This window comes from Leguminivora glycinivorella, chromosome 26 (genome assembly GCF_023078275.1).
Source record: "Leguminivora glycinivorella isolate SPB_JAAS2020 chromosome 26, LegGlyc_1.1, whole genome shotgun sequence".
In the NCBI taxonomy this organism is placed as follows: Eukaryota; Metazoa; Arthropoda; class Insecta; order Lepidoptera; family Tortricidae; genus Leguminivora; species Leguminivora glycinivorella.
The window spans coordinates 977,179-995,631 of NC_062996.1; the positions used below are offsets into that span (position 1 = coordinate 977,179).

The 18,453-nt window shown below is 36.5% G+C and overlaps 2 protein-coding genes across 9 annotated transcripts in view; one reads left to right on the plus strand and one right to left on the minus strand.

Annotated features, from left to right (window-relative positions):
- Positions 1-1,807, plus strand: part of LOC125239625 (U4/U6 small nuclear ribonucleoprotein Prp3) — a 56,158-nt gene extending 54,351 nt beyond the window's left edge. For both annotated transcript variants that reach the window (XM_048147243.1, XM_048147244.1), the window contains one exon: positions 933-1,807. In XM_048147243.1, coding sequence (XP_048003200.1) covers positions 933-1,046 — 114 coding nt within the window. In that variant the 3' untranslated portion in view covers positions 1,047-1,807. The remainder of the gene's footprint in view (positions 1-932) is intronic.
- A 6,371-nt stretch (positions 1,808-8,178) lies between these two features.
- LOC125240053 (protein hu-li tai shao) overlaps positions 8,179-18,453 on the minus strand; it is a 132,919-nt gene continuing 122,644 nt past the window's right edge. For all 7 annotated transcript variants that reach the window (XM_048147888.1, XM_048147887.1, XM_048147885.1 and 4 more), the window contains 2 exons: positions 9,068-9,135; positions 8,179-8,312 (listed from right to left, as the gene is read on the minus strand). In XM_048147888.1, coding sequence (XP_048003845.1) covers positions 8,181-8,312; positions 9,068-9,135 — 200 coding nt within the window. In that variant the 3' untranslated portion in view covers positions 8,179-8,180. The remainder of the gene's footprint in view (positions 8,313-9,067; positions 9,136-18,453) is intronic.

The window sequence follows — 18,453 nt, forward strand, 5'->3', positions numbered from 1 at the left end:
ATGCAATGTAAACCTATTATGTCACAATTTGTGACAATGTTTCTATGGAAGACAGATTGTAAACTGAACTTTGGTGCGATAAGTGAAAAGATGAATCTGTCATGTGTGTTGGAAGCATGTTTTTGTCATGCAGTGTGTAAAACTATTTAAATGTAAAGGTATTTTTGTAACACTCAACTGTAAAGGTATTTTTGACCTCGACTGTACAACTACAGCCAGCGATTCCCGGCTCGGCCACCAGTGGGCCTTGCCGTTTTTTCTTTCGTGTATGATATCTATTTCAATTTATAACTTGACTGTAGTTAAAATAAATACAATAGCTAAATAACGAGAGTAGCCGGAGCGATTTAAAGACTCGAGTTAGTAATATTCATACTCCCCGAGTTACACACAATGTTTTTCATCACACTCCCAGTGTAAAAAATATGTGAATAGATGTAAAAAAGTTAAGTACAGTACAAGAAATTTCATTATTCCCTTGGGAGAACGATAACGATTTTCTATAACTCACGCTCCGCCTGCGTGCAATAGCACATTTAAAGTGCGGGTGTGATGAAAAATATTTTATACCATGCACGAAATAAAACATCAGATAAATATAAGAAAAACACGGACAAAATTTATTTTTAAATCCAATTTCTATTGAATAAGTCAGGTAGAAATATATTAAGTAACTGAGTTGACCGTGACGTCAATCAATTTGATTTCATATAAATTCCATATTAGCAAGTCGTTCAAATTCGTTTTGACAGTTCTGAAAAAGAAGCTGATTTGACTAGGAGGCAAGTAGCCTATTATAATTCACGCTATTGGACGCGTGATTGTCGCTAGATGTCACTATAACTATGCCTGTACAAATAACTCGCATTTACTAATGTTGGAGCTACAACTCTTCCCTTACCTTAATTTATAAAATTATTATTTGTTATCAGGTGTTGCCAACGGAGAAGCAAGCTCGCGAGCTGTTCCAGAAACATGGCGTGGAGCACTACTGGGACCTCGCCTACAGCGGCGCCGTGCTGGGCACGGCCGAGGAGGAGGCCTAGGGCTCCCCTAGCTGCCCTAGGAGCCCTACCTACACTTATCTAACAAAATGTCATCAAAATATGGAGTTGAACACTTCACCTCGCTTACATCGATGTCGTACTCGAAACGGCTAGGGTCTACTTAGAGTTCCCCTAGCTGCCCTCGGAGCTCTAAAGACTAAATACTATACCTTTGGACTATAAGTTATTTCAGTCATCAAACGTTATTGAGTCAAGGAAAGCTACCTTTAGACCTTTATCGGATGTCGGAAGGATTTCAATACAAACAAATCTAAGATGGCGCCTGTAATGTATGGGATAGGTCCGATATTGGATCCGATAATGTCAAAATGCACTTAGTTGCCTGGCTGGGGCCGTAACATCTGACCAAAAGAGTTCACCTTTGTTTAAGAACATAACTAAATTCAATTTTTGGAAACAGAAAAGACCTATCTAAGGATTACTCTAGCAATCCTTGGGGCCCTTAAAAGTAAATACCTACCACCAATATATGATTTGCTGTGACACCTTTCACTCTTAAGATCCTTATGTTCTATATGAGTTCTATAGAATGTAATTGACATTTCAATTAATTTTCCAATAATAGATTAGACAGATTCTAAAAGTCTAAAGTTAATATTTGGTGTATAAAATAGCTGCAGTAAGCATACAAAATATATATTATTTTATGAAGTATTTAGATTGTAAAGTCGTATGTAACTTTGTTGATAGTTATGTCACCCATTGCAACTGTGTTGGAATAAATATGTTTCGAAAGCCACGTTTTTGGTTTCATTTATTTGGTTACTTATACATTATTAGCGAGTTTAGCGACCCACTTCGCACGGAGAATCCATACTAATACAATAAATGGGAAAGTGTGTGTGTCTGTTTGTTTGTCCGTCTTTCACGGCAAAACGGAGTGACGAATTGACGTGATATTTTAAGTGGAGATAGTTGAAGGGATGGAGAGTGACATAGGCTACTTTTTGTGTCTTTCTAACGCGAGTGAAGCCGCGGGCAAAAGCTAGTAAATCACAAAAATGGTTACAATAAGGTATCCTTTAAAGATAGACAGAATTCCACCATACATACTTAATAGTATAAATGGAAAGTGTGTTTGTGTATCCGTCTTTCACGGCAAAATGGAGCGATGAATTCACCTGATTTTTTAAGTAGAGATAGCTGAAGGGATGGAGAGTGACATAGGCTACTTTGTCTCTTTCTAACCCCCCCACTTCCCTAAAATGGGGATGGAAGTTTGTATGAAGCATTCCACAATTTTCGAATTTAACGCGAGCGAAGCCGCGGGCAAAAGCTAGTTTTTTTTATATATTTCAAACTGCTTATGATAGGGTCCTTGACCAAATATTATTTTTCTAAATCACATTTTTTCACAGTTTTGGTATGTTAAATCTCACTCAATATAAAGAAAAGACCAAAATTTAAACTAATAATTTATTTCATTAAAAGTACAATAAAATTGCAATGCCGGTGTCGATTTTTAAACTACAGTATCGTCGATGACGCCATTTTTAAATTGTCATAGCAAAAAGATGTAAATACAACATAAAGAACTAAAGGTACATCTTACACTAGTAAATAATATAACAAAAGAAGAAATACGTATTTTTTTATATAATTTAAACATCCAGTGTAAAAACCGCAGTACTTAACATTTAACCGGTAAAACCGGTTTTTTTTATATTTCAACAGCAAAAACCGATTTTTATATGTTAAACCGGTAAAAAATACTGAAATATAAAAATGGCGTCGCTCAAGTCAACTTTACACATACCTAGGTGCACGTAGCACCTGAACGTCAATCAACTTGTCATTTTACAAACTCTAGACCATTCTAGGTAATGTCAAATTGATCTGACAGTATGAATATCTGAACTGGTCTTAAATTAACAACGATTTTCTCTCATAATTTATTTTTATAATCACTAATGTACTATTTTCAAATCAACTTGATCATTTGCAATTTTTCACATTTTTTTTATTTATGTAATGTTAGCCACAAAATCTCAAGAACTCCAAAAAATATTTCAATATATCACGATTACACAAAACCCTATTAATATTTTAAACGTTAAAAACCGGTTTTCATGCAAAATTGTAACCGGTTATTTTTAAATAAACCGGTTTTAGAAAAAAAAAATATTTGACGACGCATGCACTAAAATGTACTAACAAAATTGATTTTCCATAATATTAACTTAAAAAGTAATACAAAAATAAATCTTAATATACGATTTAGCTGTAAATGCCGTGTGTCTGTATTCAAATATTCATACTGCCCTTAAACATAAAAAATAATAAAAAATATAGCTTTAAATGATCTCCTTACAACAAAATGTACAATCTCTTGTGGATGTACTTATAGCAAGCAAACGTTTTAGGGTTCTGCACCTGAGTGGGTGAAGGCTGGACTGATAATATAATGTTAACCCTTACTTTGCAGTTTGATAATACATTCACAACCTCAACCCGCCAGGTAGGATCATGAACTCAGATTACCTAGAGACTGCCCGCGGGGCGGGTTGTCGCCAAACAAGCTGGCGGTTATAACATCCGGTTTCTGACATAGTGCACCGTTTTTTGTTTGACAGTGAATGTATAAATTTAGACGAGTTACGTTCAGAAAGGGTAAACCAAAGCGCGTTGGAACTCATGTTAATTTTGTGGCAAAGATGGGACTTACTACAGGTAAAGTTACCTTATAGCGATTGACGCACAGCATAAGTCATTAATAGCAGCGTAAGTACCGACCGTCATGAGGTACCTTTACTTTGAGACGACACCAAATACAGAATATTCTGTGTGATACTATACAGCACGACCACGGATGATTTTATTAATTCTGATGCGGTACAAATTCACGAAAAAAAATGTACTTTTTTGTACTGACGTTTAAAAAAAATGTACCCTTATGATTTTGGAGTTTCGACATAGGGCCCGTGGTCGTGCTAGGTAGGTACTCCCTGGCACGACCACACTATATTTAATGAGATTTTAAATTTCTGTTGCAGTACAAATTCACGAAAAAAAATGTACTTTTTGTACTTACCTTTTAAAAAAATACCCTCATGGTTTTGGAGTTTTGACATGGGGTGTGGTCGTGCTAGATAGGTGGTACTTCCTGGCACGACCACACTATATTTATGTTTAATTTGATGGTCAAATGAATACTAAACAAGTGTTTTGAAATTGTACTATGTAAATTACTTCAAAAACTTAGTGCGGTCGTGCCAAGGAGTACCTATCTAGCACGACCACAACCCATGTCGAAACTCCGAAACCATGAGGGTACTTTTTATAAAAAGGTACGTACAGAAAAGTACATTTTTTTTCGTGAATTTGTACCACAACAGAAATTTAAAAAATCATTAAATATAGTGTGGTCGTGCCAGGGAGTACCTACCTAGCACGACCACGGCCCCTATGTCGAAACTCCGAAACCATAAGGGTACATTTTTTTAAAACGTAAGTACAAAAAAGTACATTTTTATTCGTGAATTTGAACCGCAACAGAATTAATAAAATCATCCGTGGTCGTGCTGTATAGTATCACACAATATTCTCTAAACTATTGGTAGTAAGAGTGTATTGTAGTTTTTTAGTTATTATATCACAACCAACGATATTAAAGGATGTTCAATGCCACAAAACAACATGGAAATCAGAATCAGTAATTTAAAGCGACTTTTACCTTAGTCAAGCCTTCACATTATTTGTGACATTATGGAACCCTAAAAACTGTCAAAATAATAGTTACGTCCCAATTTACTGGAAATAATTTAAAAAAAGGTGTAGGCGAGTATACTTTACATAAGTAGCTAACATACATTATAATATTTTGTTTGATTACCTAATAATAATGTATATTTATAACTATGTGGGCAGTTAAAATATAACAATTAGTAATTTAACATTGAAAATCGCACACAGTTTTTCTACCCATAACAAATATTTTTAAAGGCTCCTCTCTGAAACTATAGTTACATTATTTATCTTAAATTTACGTATACAATATCAAGGAAAATACTGCTAGAATTTTATTACCTTCTCCATACCAAAGACACGATCCTAAAAGCCTCTCTATTAAATTTAAAAACCAGTAACGCCATCCATAATAAACAATAACTAAACAATTTTAAATGAAAGGCTCAGCGACAATCGCCATCAGTTATATCGGAACGGTAGAGACGTTCAAAAAATACGAAGATCTGTCATGTCATTGATTTTAATAAAAAGAAAAAGAAAAACTGCACACACATTGACACATTGACATTTGAAAAAAAAAAACTGAACCAACTTGTTGAATATTTTTTTTATTATTATAAATGGGCTTACTCTTGACCACAGACTAGCCAAAGGCAAAGACGTGGCCTACGATGGAGTGAGCTCGCCCAGAAGATGCCTGTTCACCCTTTATTATAAATAACACTTTAAATATCTACTAAAATAATATAAATTATGTGAAAATAATGCATTTTATTCATTTTAGACATAATGTTTCATAGAGACATTTACTGCTTAAGACCTACACAATGGATAATATTTGATTAGAAAAGTGTAAGTTTTTTTTTTTCAAAACCGGGTTCGATTCCTCACCTGGGTACAGATTTTTTTTTTCAAATTTTATTAAAATCGATGACATGGTTCCTAAGACCAGATCTTCGTATGACTTATAGTTTCAGACTTTCCCAAACTGACCTAAGTATTTGAATGAGCCTACCTGTATATCTGATGGCGTTTTTCCGCTAAGTACTTTTTTTTTTGAGTTAAATTATTTTTCGGTAATATTCAATCTCAACTATAAGGTCATAAATAATTGAAACTCAATTGAAAGCTTTTTTAGTGTTACGTGAATATTGTTCTTTACCAAGATATATTTCTTCGAGTCTACCCACATAGTTATACATAAAATATTCATAATTATTTTTAAAAGCACAAGTGGCGTAGGGCCGAAATGAAGAAAGGTGGCCCCCTAACACGAAAAGCATTACATGCCCGATACGCACCAATACGATCGGTTTGAAGAACAATAATTATAAAAAAATAAAGGTTATTTACGTCAAAAAAGTACGAAGGGACCTCAACGAATGACGAAGTGTCACAATTTCCAGTGTGATGAAACAGACCACAGGTCAGACAATGTCTTTGTCGCGAAAGTTATATAATGTCAAAGTCAAGGCACAATCATAATACATTTTTTATGCCTGAAAATATACTATATGAGAAACATATTTAAAGTATCAATTATAATAAAAATATATCTTTAAAAATACATTTTACATATAGTTTATTGCACTTTAGTCATAACGGTGGGTTACAAAGACGATGGCCGAAGTCATGTCATAATAAATAAATTACTGTATTTCTTAACAGCCACAAAAATATCTAAACGTGCAAATATCTCATCATTCCCGAATATATATAATATGTATATAATTCTAAGATATCGGGAAGATGCATACATATTTAGATAAGTGAGATATTTTAAAACTAGAGAATTTCGCGATTTATCAGTAATTTATATATTTTTACCGGTTTTCATTCTCTAATTTTAACATGGCTGTAAGTTATATAAAAGACAAAATATATTATTTATTGTTCTTCAAACCAAATCAAAAAAGGACCATAAGTTGGCAAGTGAAATTTAGTCAAATGAAAATTGTCCAAATAAATAAAACATCGGGCATTAGTTCACCTCTGTAAACATAGATGTCGCTATGAGTAACCGGTTTTTTCAACCGGTTTTCTGCTACCGGTTTTTCATTTTGACATACGTCAAGCCTGTTTGCAAAAGTTGCGAGTGTCATCCCTCATACAACTGTTGCATGGTGACAGTACTGTCAATATATTCACTGTCAAACGACAAGTATATTTACACAAGTTATGCGTCTAGACAAAACAATTTGACATTTATCAGTAGTTTAGGCAGTGATGCATTCCCATTTTTTACAAAGTACGTTGAACTCTACGCTCATAACAATTATCATTTGATTGTCAAATTGTTCATACTATTACATGTCAAAACTGTCACACAATTCCCGAACACAACATTTACAATTATGTAATAATGTCAATAAAACAAAAAGTTCATAAAACATGTACCCACTTTTGACACTTTTGACAGCGAGTTCAAAGCATGCATTGCTATGCACATTAACAGCAATAGGTACTATTAGGGCCCCCACAGACGGGAGACAAAACTGTTTTGTCTCCGTCGCTCGGTCTATGGGCTAGTCGACGCAACTTTTCATACAAATACGAAAGTCGCCGAGCAACTGTTGCCTCCGTGTGCGCGGGGCCTTAGAAAGTCTGACACTGTTTTATTTGAGCATTAAAATGAAATTCGGCCCAAAAGGTATTTAAAAAATGCCATGTTTTCAAAACTTTCCTAACATGGATTTTTTAACCCCAGACGCAAAAACGACGGCGTGTTATAAGTTTGACGTGTCTGTCTGTAGCACAGCTTTCAAACAAATGAACCGATTTAGATTTTTTTCTTTGTTTGAAAGCATGACTTAATCTGATGTTCTTAGCCGTGTTTGATGAAAATCGGTCCACTATGACAGGGGTTGTTTCGAAATTTTTAAGGAACATTGTAAATATGAGTTCGGGAGTGTGTGGGAACCCACGGAAGCGGAAGCCACTCACGATGCCGGCAGCTCGCGACTTACTTTAAAAATTACAAGTATTCTGAAAGCGAGATGGCAGTGATTTGTAGTAATTTTATCTGAAACAAAGAAAATATATTTTAATTAGTTGGTTTAAGAGTAAAAATTTCGCACAGAGAGCGAACGACATGGGACATGGGTATGGTTATGGTCTAGTTTGCAGGTGGTACAGCGACATCTAGCGAAATATTTTGACATTTTTTTTTATTTATTTGGCATCAACAGCAATACAAGAAAAACAAATGCTTATGTTAAAATGCAATACAGTAAGCCAATAAAAGTTGTCATCCCTCAACACACAACATTTACATCAAAAAATACTTATACATTTTACAACAACAAGTCGTTACGTCGTTAGCCAGTTTACGGGGGTAACAGTGACATCGGATTTACTATTTCCTTGGATTGGAAGCACCGTGGGAGTATACTCAATCCTCTTTGATTGAAAGAAGAGTGGTTACCTCTAGGCGGGCTGCGCCTTGTCCTTCTTCTTCTCCTTCTTCTTCTTGAGGAAGGACGGCGTCCGCAGGCCCTTCTTCTTCTTCTTGTCCTTCTTGGGAGACTCCTCTGTCGACACCTCCTTGGATGGAGAGCCCTGGAACGTTCAATCAACAGTTACATTTGAGGTTATGCTTGGAGCATAGAATAGAAATTTATTCAGAAAACATATAATAGTGAAACATACACCGTGTTTCTTTTTGTTTTCCGTTTAGTTCGATTCAATCAATCAATCAATCAAAATATTTATTCGTAATAAACTTAAAACTACACAATATGCAAAAAAAAACAGTATACTAAAACTACAAACGTACAATAAGATTGATAAGTTTATCACGAAATGGGCCCGTCTCAGCATAATGTTGACCCGGAGGTCAGCGCTGATCTTCCGACGAGACCATTTGTGAGACCACGAACGCAGCCGCACGACACAGCCCCATCGCAATTCGAACGCATCCTTATTGAAGCGATCAACGCCATCTTGTCTACTATCTATGGCAGGGTATCATTGCGTCATTTTTGACAATGATTTCGATTGATTTCGATTCGATTCCGTTAAAGGTTCATTATCAGGAACTATCCTGTATATCACTTTTACGAGCAAAAAATTGACACGGCGATATTGATAGCTCACCGCTGGGCGAGTAACTATAAACATCGCCGTGTCTCTTTTATTTGCACGGGAGTGCTTATCGTTTGTTCGTTTTTATAGCCGATAGCTCATAGCTTACTAGCTCGTGATGGGGCTAGTGCCTTAGTCTTCTATTGAGTTAGAAATTGCTAGTGATTCTAAGTATAACTGACCTAAAAATATCAAAATGAAAACGCAAACTGCAAGGTGTTTCTACTGACCTCTTTACTGCTGTGAGAGAAAGTGCTCTGGTGGGCGTCGGAGTGGTCACCGTTGACGGTGTGCTCGCCTGAAACCGTCATTAACATCTTAATACATTTCTCTTTAAAGACTCAGCTAATTCAGATTTCATGTAGGACGTCAAAGGTACTTTTAACGGACATGGCGTTTACAGGTACAATAAGTACAGTTAGTTACACTTGAACGACATAAAAAATGAGTTTAGTACAAATTGATATGGTAACACCCGACCAAGTTATGTAGAAAGCGATTTAAAATATGTTAGAAGTTCACGCAGTCTGGTATCCAAAGCTTACATTAAGGGCCCATTTAGACGGTACGAGAACTCGCATACGAGTTTTGTTACATTCCGGTATTTGATGGCTGTGCAAAATTGTATGTAATCTCAACAGCCCGCAATGTAACTAAAATCGCATGCGAGTTTTCACGCCGTCTGTCAGGCCTTAGGCTGGCTTTAGTATCACGCGGACCGACCGCGCGAAGCGATCCGCACCGGACTATAGTATGAATTTTCTGAGATGGTTTTTTGGTTTTTGCCGTAATCTGTTAAACAAACGCCTTTGTTTCTATTATTCACGGCGGCTAGCTCCCGTTTAAACGGCACGCGCTTAAGTCTCAGTGTAGTTAAAAAGCAACTATCATGATAGCAATAAGGTTGAAATTTATGAAACAATTCGCAGTATGCAAGTAACCCTTTTCGAAGATGACAAAACGTGTTATCTCCGAAACGGCTTTTTGTGGATTTGAACCTTATTACTGTCATGATAGTTGCTTTTTAACTACAGTGAGACTTTAGCGCGTGCCGTTTAAACGGGAGCTAGTCGCCGTGAATAATAGAAACAAAGGCTTTTGTTTGACAGATTACGGCAAAAGCCAAAAAATCATCTCAGACAATTCATACTATTGGGTTGGTAAGAAAGTAATGAGCGAATCATAACCAATATTGTAATTTTTATTTAATTTATTATTTTAATCATTTATCAAAAATATAACGGCCTTCGTTATCTACTATTTGTCTCCATCGTTCTGGTAAAGAATGAATAGCATCGGCGAAGAAGTTCTTAGGTTTAGATTCAAAAAACTCAGCTATCTATGTACTGTCGTAGATGGGCTTGATCATCGAACTTTTTTCATTCAAGGCATTGCTTAGCCATCTGAACAATGCGTAATCCGTAGGTGCCAAGTCTGGAGAGTACGGTGGATGAGGTATCACTTTCCAACCTAGCTCCAATAGCTTTAGCCGAGTCACTTTTGCAATGTGTGGGCGAGCATTGTGGTGTAAGAAAAAAACTTTAGCATGCTGTGGACGATTCTGACAGATTTTTTGGTTTAAATTTTCAAGCTGATTACAGTATACTGATGCGGTAACAGTCATTCCATTTGGTAGGAGTTCCCAGTGAATAATACCATGAATATCCCACCAAACGGACAGCATAACTTTTTTCGGGTGAGGCTCTGTTTTTGGTGCCTCTATTCCTTTTTCGTTTGGAGCTAGTCACTGACGTTTGCGTGTGTGATTTATATATAAGACCCATTTTTCATCTCCAGTGATAAGATGGTCCAACCAGTTGAATGTGCGGCGAAAAGACAGAAGTTGTATACAGATATCGGCACGGCGGTTTAGTTGATCTCTATCAAGTTCGTGCGGTATCCAAACACTGTATTTGTAGTTTTTTCCCAACTCGTGTAAATGTGTTTCTATGGTGACATGAGAGCAGCCTAACTCGGTAGCAAGAGTACGACTCGTTAGCCTCGGATCTCCTTCAATTAAGGTTTTTAATTTGGCTACATCAATCTTCACCGGTCGACCAGACTTAGGTTGATCCGATAATGAAAAGTCGCCACTACGAAACCGCTGGAACCATCGTTTCGCCGTGGCCTCAGACACAACTTCAGGAGCAACACGCTGACATATATTACGCACTGCTTCGGCGGCTGAATGGCCAGACTGAAATTCATATAGTAAACAATGCCTTACATGCACTTTTAATTCGTCCATTTTCTTCCTTATATTAGCTCGGCGACAGCTAGTGAATGACTGACGAGAAACTGTGCGACTAGCCCTTTATATACTTTCGACCATAGAAGATTCTAGAACTCGCTCAAAAATTTTATGTGGAATTCAATCGATCGCTCATTACTTTCTTACCAACCCAATATAATATGACTGTATCGAATTCAGGGAGTGTTTTAGAATAAAGCGGATGGGTTCGCGCGGACAACATCAACTTCATATAAGTTGGTCGCACGGATCGCTCCCTATGACACTATAACCAGCGTAAAGATTAATATATTAGTAAAAACGACAAATAAAATAAGCAAGCGCCACTCACCTCGGAACGACGTTAGTATGAAGCGCCGCTCTCGGAATGACCCAAACCATCCGATCGCTTCATGCATAAAATGTGCACTCATAAGACTGTTGAAACGCTTTCATACCATTTATTTAGAATTTAGATGTTTTTACCGGTGTGTAAAAGTTTCACGTAACCTATTTAAAGTTTACCGCTAAAAATTTCATAGTAACCGGTTAACTAAACGATGAAACCGGTTATTTAAGCGGCGAAAAGTGTTACTAAATTAAACATTTTTAACACAAAATGTTACTGCATAGTAGGAATTTTATTTATAAGAAAAAAATTACCGCAGAACTTAGATGGATGTTATTTTCACCCGTATTGTATGAAAAGTAATCTCAACAGTCTTACAATATTAAAATAAAAAGTTGAAGCATTAAAACCAGTGAAATAAAAAAAGATAAATTTTTGTACTTGAAAGAAACCCTGGGGTATTTTCTTAAGTCAAAATGTAGTTTAAAAAGCATTATGCCAATTGAACTATTGATAAAAGAAACTTCGTTAGGAGTACAGTTGACTAAAAGATTTTTTTAAATACACTTCAGGGTCTTCGTTTCAAATCAAAATTTCTTTAAAAAATAGTGTAAAAACAAACACGTAAGCATTAAAAGTACTTTAATAAAAGTGGGACATATTTACAACAAAACAATTACTTAGCAGAACTTAATAAACTTATAATAAACGTAGTACAAAATCCAAACATATCAGAGCTCTTAGTTCAATATTTTTGAATATTTGTAAGCTGGGCTTAAATCAGTAAAAGAAAAATAACAAAACATTTAGTTCTCCATACACATGACATCGAAAACAAAATAGTACTAAATAAAATTATTTCATCACTTTTGTTCAAAATCGTATAATTAAGATCGGCAATGATCTTACAGTCACTTATTTTCAAGCGCGGATCCAGCTTCGTGCCCGGGGGGGGGGGGGGGGGGGGGTATGGCCAACCTAGGCTCCAGGCGAGGGGGTGGTGTCTCATGTCATGACCCCCCCGCCTGGATCCGCGCATGCTTATTTTGTGAGCAGTTCCCGGCAACTTTGTACATAGCCACGTCAGCAAATTTTAATTGATCCTATTTTGTTACCAACATTTAGTAATATAAGTCGACTTTCGTAAGATATATACAGATTAATTGTTATAATTAAGAAAATATAGATATTAGAGAACCTTAATGACGAAATAAAACTTAATAAAATCTCAATTCATCAACAAAATCTTGGTAACAAAATAGGAATTAATAAAAACAAATTTAACTTTTTCCTTAATTTTTGTACAAACTTTTCGAGAACTGCTGTTGTTGAAATAATTTTATTTATTAACAATTCACACAAATAAGCCAAAAAACACAGAAACCATGAAAACATCGAACAAAAAGCATGCATTGTAAATTATAAACGTTAAAAAACTTGACTATTCCCGAAACCTACGCGAAAATCACATAATTTAAATTTGTAGTCGGATCAATGAATAGGACGAATAAATTCATTCAAATGCAATTGCATTACCTATTAATATTGTATAAAACATGCCTGTTACAACTATTATTATTAGTAAGCTATGAGCTATCGGCTACAAAAACGAACAAAGTGCAAAGGATAGTCTCTCCCGTGTAAATAAATAAAAGAGAGCGAGCGATTTAAAGCTCGGACATACATGCGCGTTTTGAGAGCGTAGGCGGAGCGCAGTGATAGCGGTGCGCCGGACGAACGCTGGCGTTGCGCATAGCGGACGCCGGCGGAAACTAACGAGCGCGGATTGCGACTATTGCGCGTGAACGCCAGCGTTCCTCCGGAACACCGCTGTCATTGCGCTCCGCTAACGCCCCTAATAACTCCCTCGCGCTAATCGCGGCTCTGTTATGTACAGTCGACTACAAAGAGATGTATACACTTCTTCACCTTATTACAATAAAAAATAAGGTGAAAAAATGGATGGATACATCTCTTTGTAGTCGACTGTACACGAGAGCGAATATTTTTGTTTCTATTGTCGATAGCTTACTAGCTTTTGATGGGACCAGCGCCTAAAACTATTATTACCCTACTATTAACAGCGTTCCCTTCATTAATACCAGAAATAGATGCATAACTGGATGAGATCTCAGGACCGGGACAAGTGGCGTACTAGAAGGGAGGCCTATGCTCAGCAGTGGGCGATAAAGGGCTGATGAATAAACGCAAGGTATGCTCGCACGTAGAATGTTTCTCAACGTATTAAAATTGCATGCAACATGTACTTCTAATAATCTTAGCAGCTACAGAGTAATATCAATTCTCTCCACATTCTCCAAGTCGCTTGGATCAAAACTCTCAGACATCCTAAACTTAGAAATGATTCTATAAAACAACGTGTCTTCAAACGGAGGCCAACTGAATAAAGACGTTTATTGGTCTCATCTAATTCTGACCTAGAATTATTTTTATTTTTGTAAAGAAGCCTTTTTTGAGGCATATTTTCCAATAGATCAGAATCACATGTGTCGTAGTTCGAGTCAGGTTTATTTGACATGAAGCTTTCCTCCATTGTTACATTTTCTTCATTATTATAATCGTCTAGAAGTACACTAGACCTTTTAAAACTACTTTCGTAGCTGTCGTGAAGGTCGCTATCGAAATCAACTTTGAAAAGCTCGGTATTTTGTTTTCATCAAACTTTTTGACGGGTCTGTGTGATTCTTTATGTCTGTCTATTTCTGTTAAGCTTTCGTCGAATGACAGCCAGTATTTGACGCCGCCCCTATGTTCTGTCTGTGACATGGAAATGACGGGTGCTCTTTTGACAAATGGCGAGCCAAGAATGGAATCGTCTTTTTCATAAAGTGCACTACTACTGGTGTTGACTATTGGAGATTCTGTGCACGATTCGAAATTAGTTTTCTGTGTATTAGGTGAAGAGGATATGCTGTTGAAATAATCGTCTTGCACGAACGCTGTGTTCATATCGCTTCCTAAAGCACTGCAGCATTCGTCGGGAGCGATCACGAAAGTTTCATTTAGTGGTTCTGTACTTTCTTCGGTTTTAGTAAAATCATCCTGAGAAGTAATATCATGCATTATTTCTGCTTTCTGATTAAAAACAACAGCGTCAGATCCACATTCCTCTGATTCAGCAAATGGTATTTTATAATCGGATGGTACTGCATAAACTACTTCACTATCACCATCGTCATACATTTGATTCAAAAGTTGTACATCAACATCATGGGACTCATCATTATTTTCTATTTCATCAAGTATTTTCGTATCAATGTCAATATTATCATTAAATTTATCCAGATTTGATGATATTGCAGATGTATTATCATCATCAGCATGCAATTGCTGGGTGTATTCGGCATCTTCATTGTTAATGGTGTTGTAATGCGTGGGAATAGATTGTTCTTCACTATCTTTGATATTTTCAGGTTCGTAATCAAGTGATATGTCTTCAGGTTCGTGCTCGATAATCTCCATGTTATTATTAATATTGTCATAGACGGATCCTGTATAGTCATCGTCGTTTTCTTCTAGCAGTTCGATGTCATTATTAACATGTAACATTTCTGAATTAGTTTCTATTAATTCGTCCACGTTCGTCTCTTTACTTTCGGTTGTATTCTTCAAGCTTTCATTAGAGTTCAACTGTGTTTCTTCGGTCAAATAGCGAAAAAGATTGTCGATAGCATCTTCTTCTAGGCTTATTTGTTTTTCTGTTTCACTAGTATCTTCATTATGTTCCGCTTTATTTGGAATTCTAGATGTAAGCGGTTTTGTGTGTAACATGTCATTATTTAGGACATGAAGGTCAGGCTCAAATACAATTTTGTCAAGTAATTCATTAATCATTTCTGATCCTAAATTGGACTCGTGAAAATTATCATTATCAAACGTGAGCGGTCTCATGTTGTCGAGCCTATACGAAGGCTCTTGAATGGCATCTTTAGCGACTCCAGGTTTGTCATGAATTTCCCTCGACTCTTTATTTGAGTTAATCGTTTCGGTCCACAGGCTTGCGGCTGTAAACAATATATCCTCACAGTCAACAATAGTTACAACTCTTTTAACAGTCCTCGCTTTAGTCTTTTCTTTATTTTCCCAAACGGAGCATGCACGTTCTAACACAAAGTAAACGATAGCTTCGGCTATTTTGTGGGGCTGGCTATCCACTTCACTTATTTCAGTTGATACTGATTCATTAAAATTTACAGTACCTTCTATTTCTTGGATTATTTTGGTTATAGAGAAAGTCTCTACTTGGACACAGTCGGAAAGGTCAGATACATCAGTTGGATGTTTCTGTTCTTCTTCAATCGGATTTGTATAGTCAAAATGAAGATCATCACGTTCTTTAACACAATCATGAATATCGACCAGATCGTCATTTTGTGTTAGTACATCGATACGATTTAAGATCTTGCCTAAGATATCAGCAATCACTTCATATTTCTCGAATTCTGCAGTGGAATCGAAGCTGGCTAGTTCGGTACTAGACGCAATACTATAGTCATCGGACTTTCTAAGTTTTATATCATCAACATTTTCATTTTTTACAGTTCGTGGTGGAATGACAGTAGGTATTTTGAAAACATGGTAATTTGTTGTGTCAGCCATTGAAAATCCTTCGTTTTGTACCACATCTTGGGATGGTGATTCATTTTCATGCTTTGTTATTTCCCCTTCTGGCTGCACAGGTATACTAGCGTGTGACATTTCAACATCAGCATCAATACTTTCATGTTTACTGGAGTCATCTATTTCTACACAAGAGGGTTCCATGTTTCTTTCCACAATTTCTTTGCATTGATTGCTTTGATCATCACCGCTAATTGCATTGTTTGCCTCGGTAGATACTTTTTCCTCATCCGAATATTTTTTAACAGTAGTATCATTATTAAAACTACCAGATTCATCATAAGAGCTTTTTGATTCTTCGAGGATTGGTTCAAGAATTAAATTATCTTTGATCACCGCAATTATTTTTTTTGGTGACTTTTTAGGACTTTCTCTCTTCGTGTAGTCTTCGCAATAAAAATTGATAGGCACTGAATAATCTCTAATATCCTTCTCAACCAGATCTTTGACAGGACTTTCGTACACGTCTTCAAAGTCCATATCATCTGAAAAGCTATGGTATTCGCCTTCATTAGTATCCGAATTATCGTGTGTGCTCTCTGGCTCAACTTGAACAATCTCAGCTTTTGCATTGCTGTCGTTTCTTTGTACTTGGACAGTGTTTTCAACAACCTTGGATTCCGTGATAGTGACATCATTCTGATCAGCGGTTTCAATAACCGTTTGATTTTGTGATGAAAAACTATTCACATCAGCCAAGTAGTTATCTTCATTAAACTCTTGGCTTTCAACAAACTCATCCTGAACTTCAGCTACTTTGAACACGGGCACTATCGTCTCTTTGACCTTCACTATGTCAGGAAACTCTTCCTTCTGACATTCGTGGTGTATGTTATCCACCGAGAAATATACGGAATGTGGTTTTTGGCGTTTCTTTTCTTTGTTAAGCTCCCAGACGAAGGAGTTAGTGCTGGATCCGCAAGATCTGCATTTCGGGATATGGAAATGGTTCGGTTCCGGGTCTCTCATGTAGGAATTTAGGAATCCACTATGGGATCGCGTTCTGAACAAATTGGTGGTGGGCTTGGCCTTTTTCCTGGGCAAGGAATGGGTGCGAAGGGCGTAATCAGACCTGAATCTTCCGTCCCATTCTATGGAAGGGATGGAATATAAGCTGGACCTACTGCTTAGATCGCCTTGTATACTCCTTCTATCAAGATCGTTGTCTTTAACTTCGTTGACGTCAGTTGTAACTAAATTTAAAGCCATATCAGATCCCTTGTGATCATTGTCGTCTACATTAGCCCTAACCTCATTACCTAGCCTATGGTTCAGACTAACTTTGCACTTAGGATGTATTTTGTCATCGTCATATTTCTGAATGATCCTACCGACGTTGCTGTTTCGGGAATAGTCATGCAAGGATCGTTTGTTAGTGGAAAGTGCTTCGCTAGCTTCCGGTGTTAGTTTAGTACCTGGAATGAGATTAAAAGCGTGCAGGGGCCGTTCTAAGTAGCGCTAAAGCTAGGTGAAATATAAAACTTGACCAGGAATACAGGGTGAAATCAAAAGGACCGTTTTAAGGACTCTAGCACAACTCTAGCACAACTTGCATTGTCGCAAGCAAGTTGTGCTAAAGGGATAGAGGGTGAAATAATAATAACAGTTCCCTAGAAATTAGCGGCATCATGACAGTCGGAATGTATAGAACGGCCATTTTTTTTGCGATTTCAGCTTTGGCCCCATAATAAAAGTTGTTCATAATGACCTGAAAAGTCACTATGCAAAGTTTGAACGGTTCTTTTTATTTCACCGAGCGTAATTATATACACCGTGTTTTTATTGTTTTCCGTTAAATTCGACATGTCGTTAAGTCCATTAATCAGGAACCACCCTGAATATCATTTTTAGTTTAATTCGCGAAAAAATTGTTTTCATCGTTTTCATACATAATAAATGAATTAATTAGTATGAGAGACCCTTTAAAGTAATATTCAAGTTAGTGTCAAGTGATTGACGGCACATGTCAAAACAAATATCATTGGGAAGTGGTAAAAGCTGTATAACACGTGTTCAGTAATTTTTTTTTTTTTTTAATAACTCGATAACCGTAAGAGTTAAGACGCTAGTTTCTTAGACAAATTAACTGTATTTGATCTAAAGAACCATCCCTTAAAGTTAACGGAATTCAATAAAAACAGGGTGTATAAGCGTCAAGAGGACGCTGTTTATCTCATATATGAGTATGAAAATATAGTCCGTTGAAATTCCGGAACATGGCGTGTAGTCATATATTTCTGTTCAGACTTTATAACTCAGCGATTTTTAGAACTGATTCTTTGTTAAGTGTTAAGTTCAGAATAAGCCAAATTGAACTGACTTATTCCGAACCGCAAGCCAGCAAATTAAATGAAAAGTTAAAACAGAACACGGAAACAATAAGGGAAATTATAGAA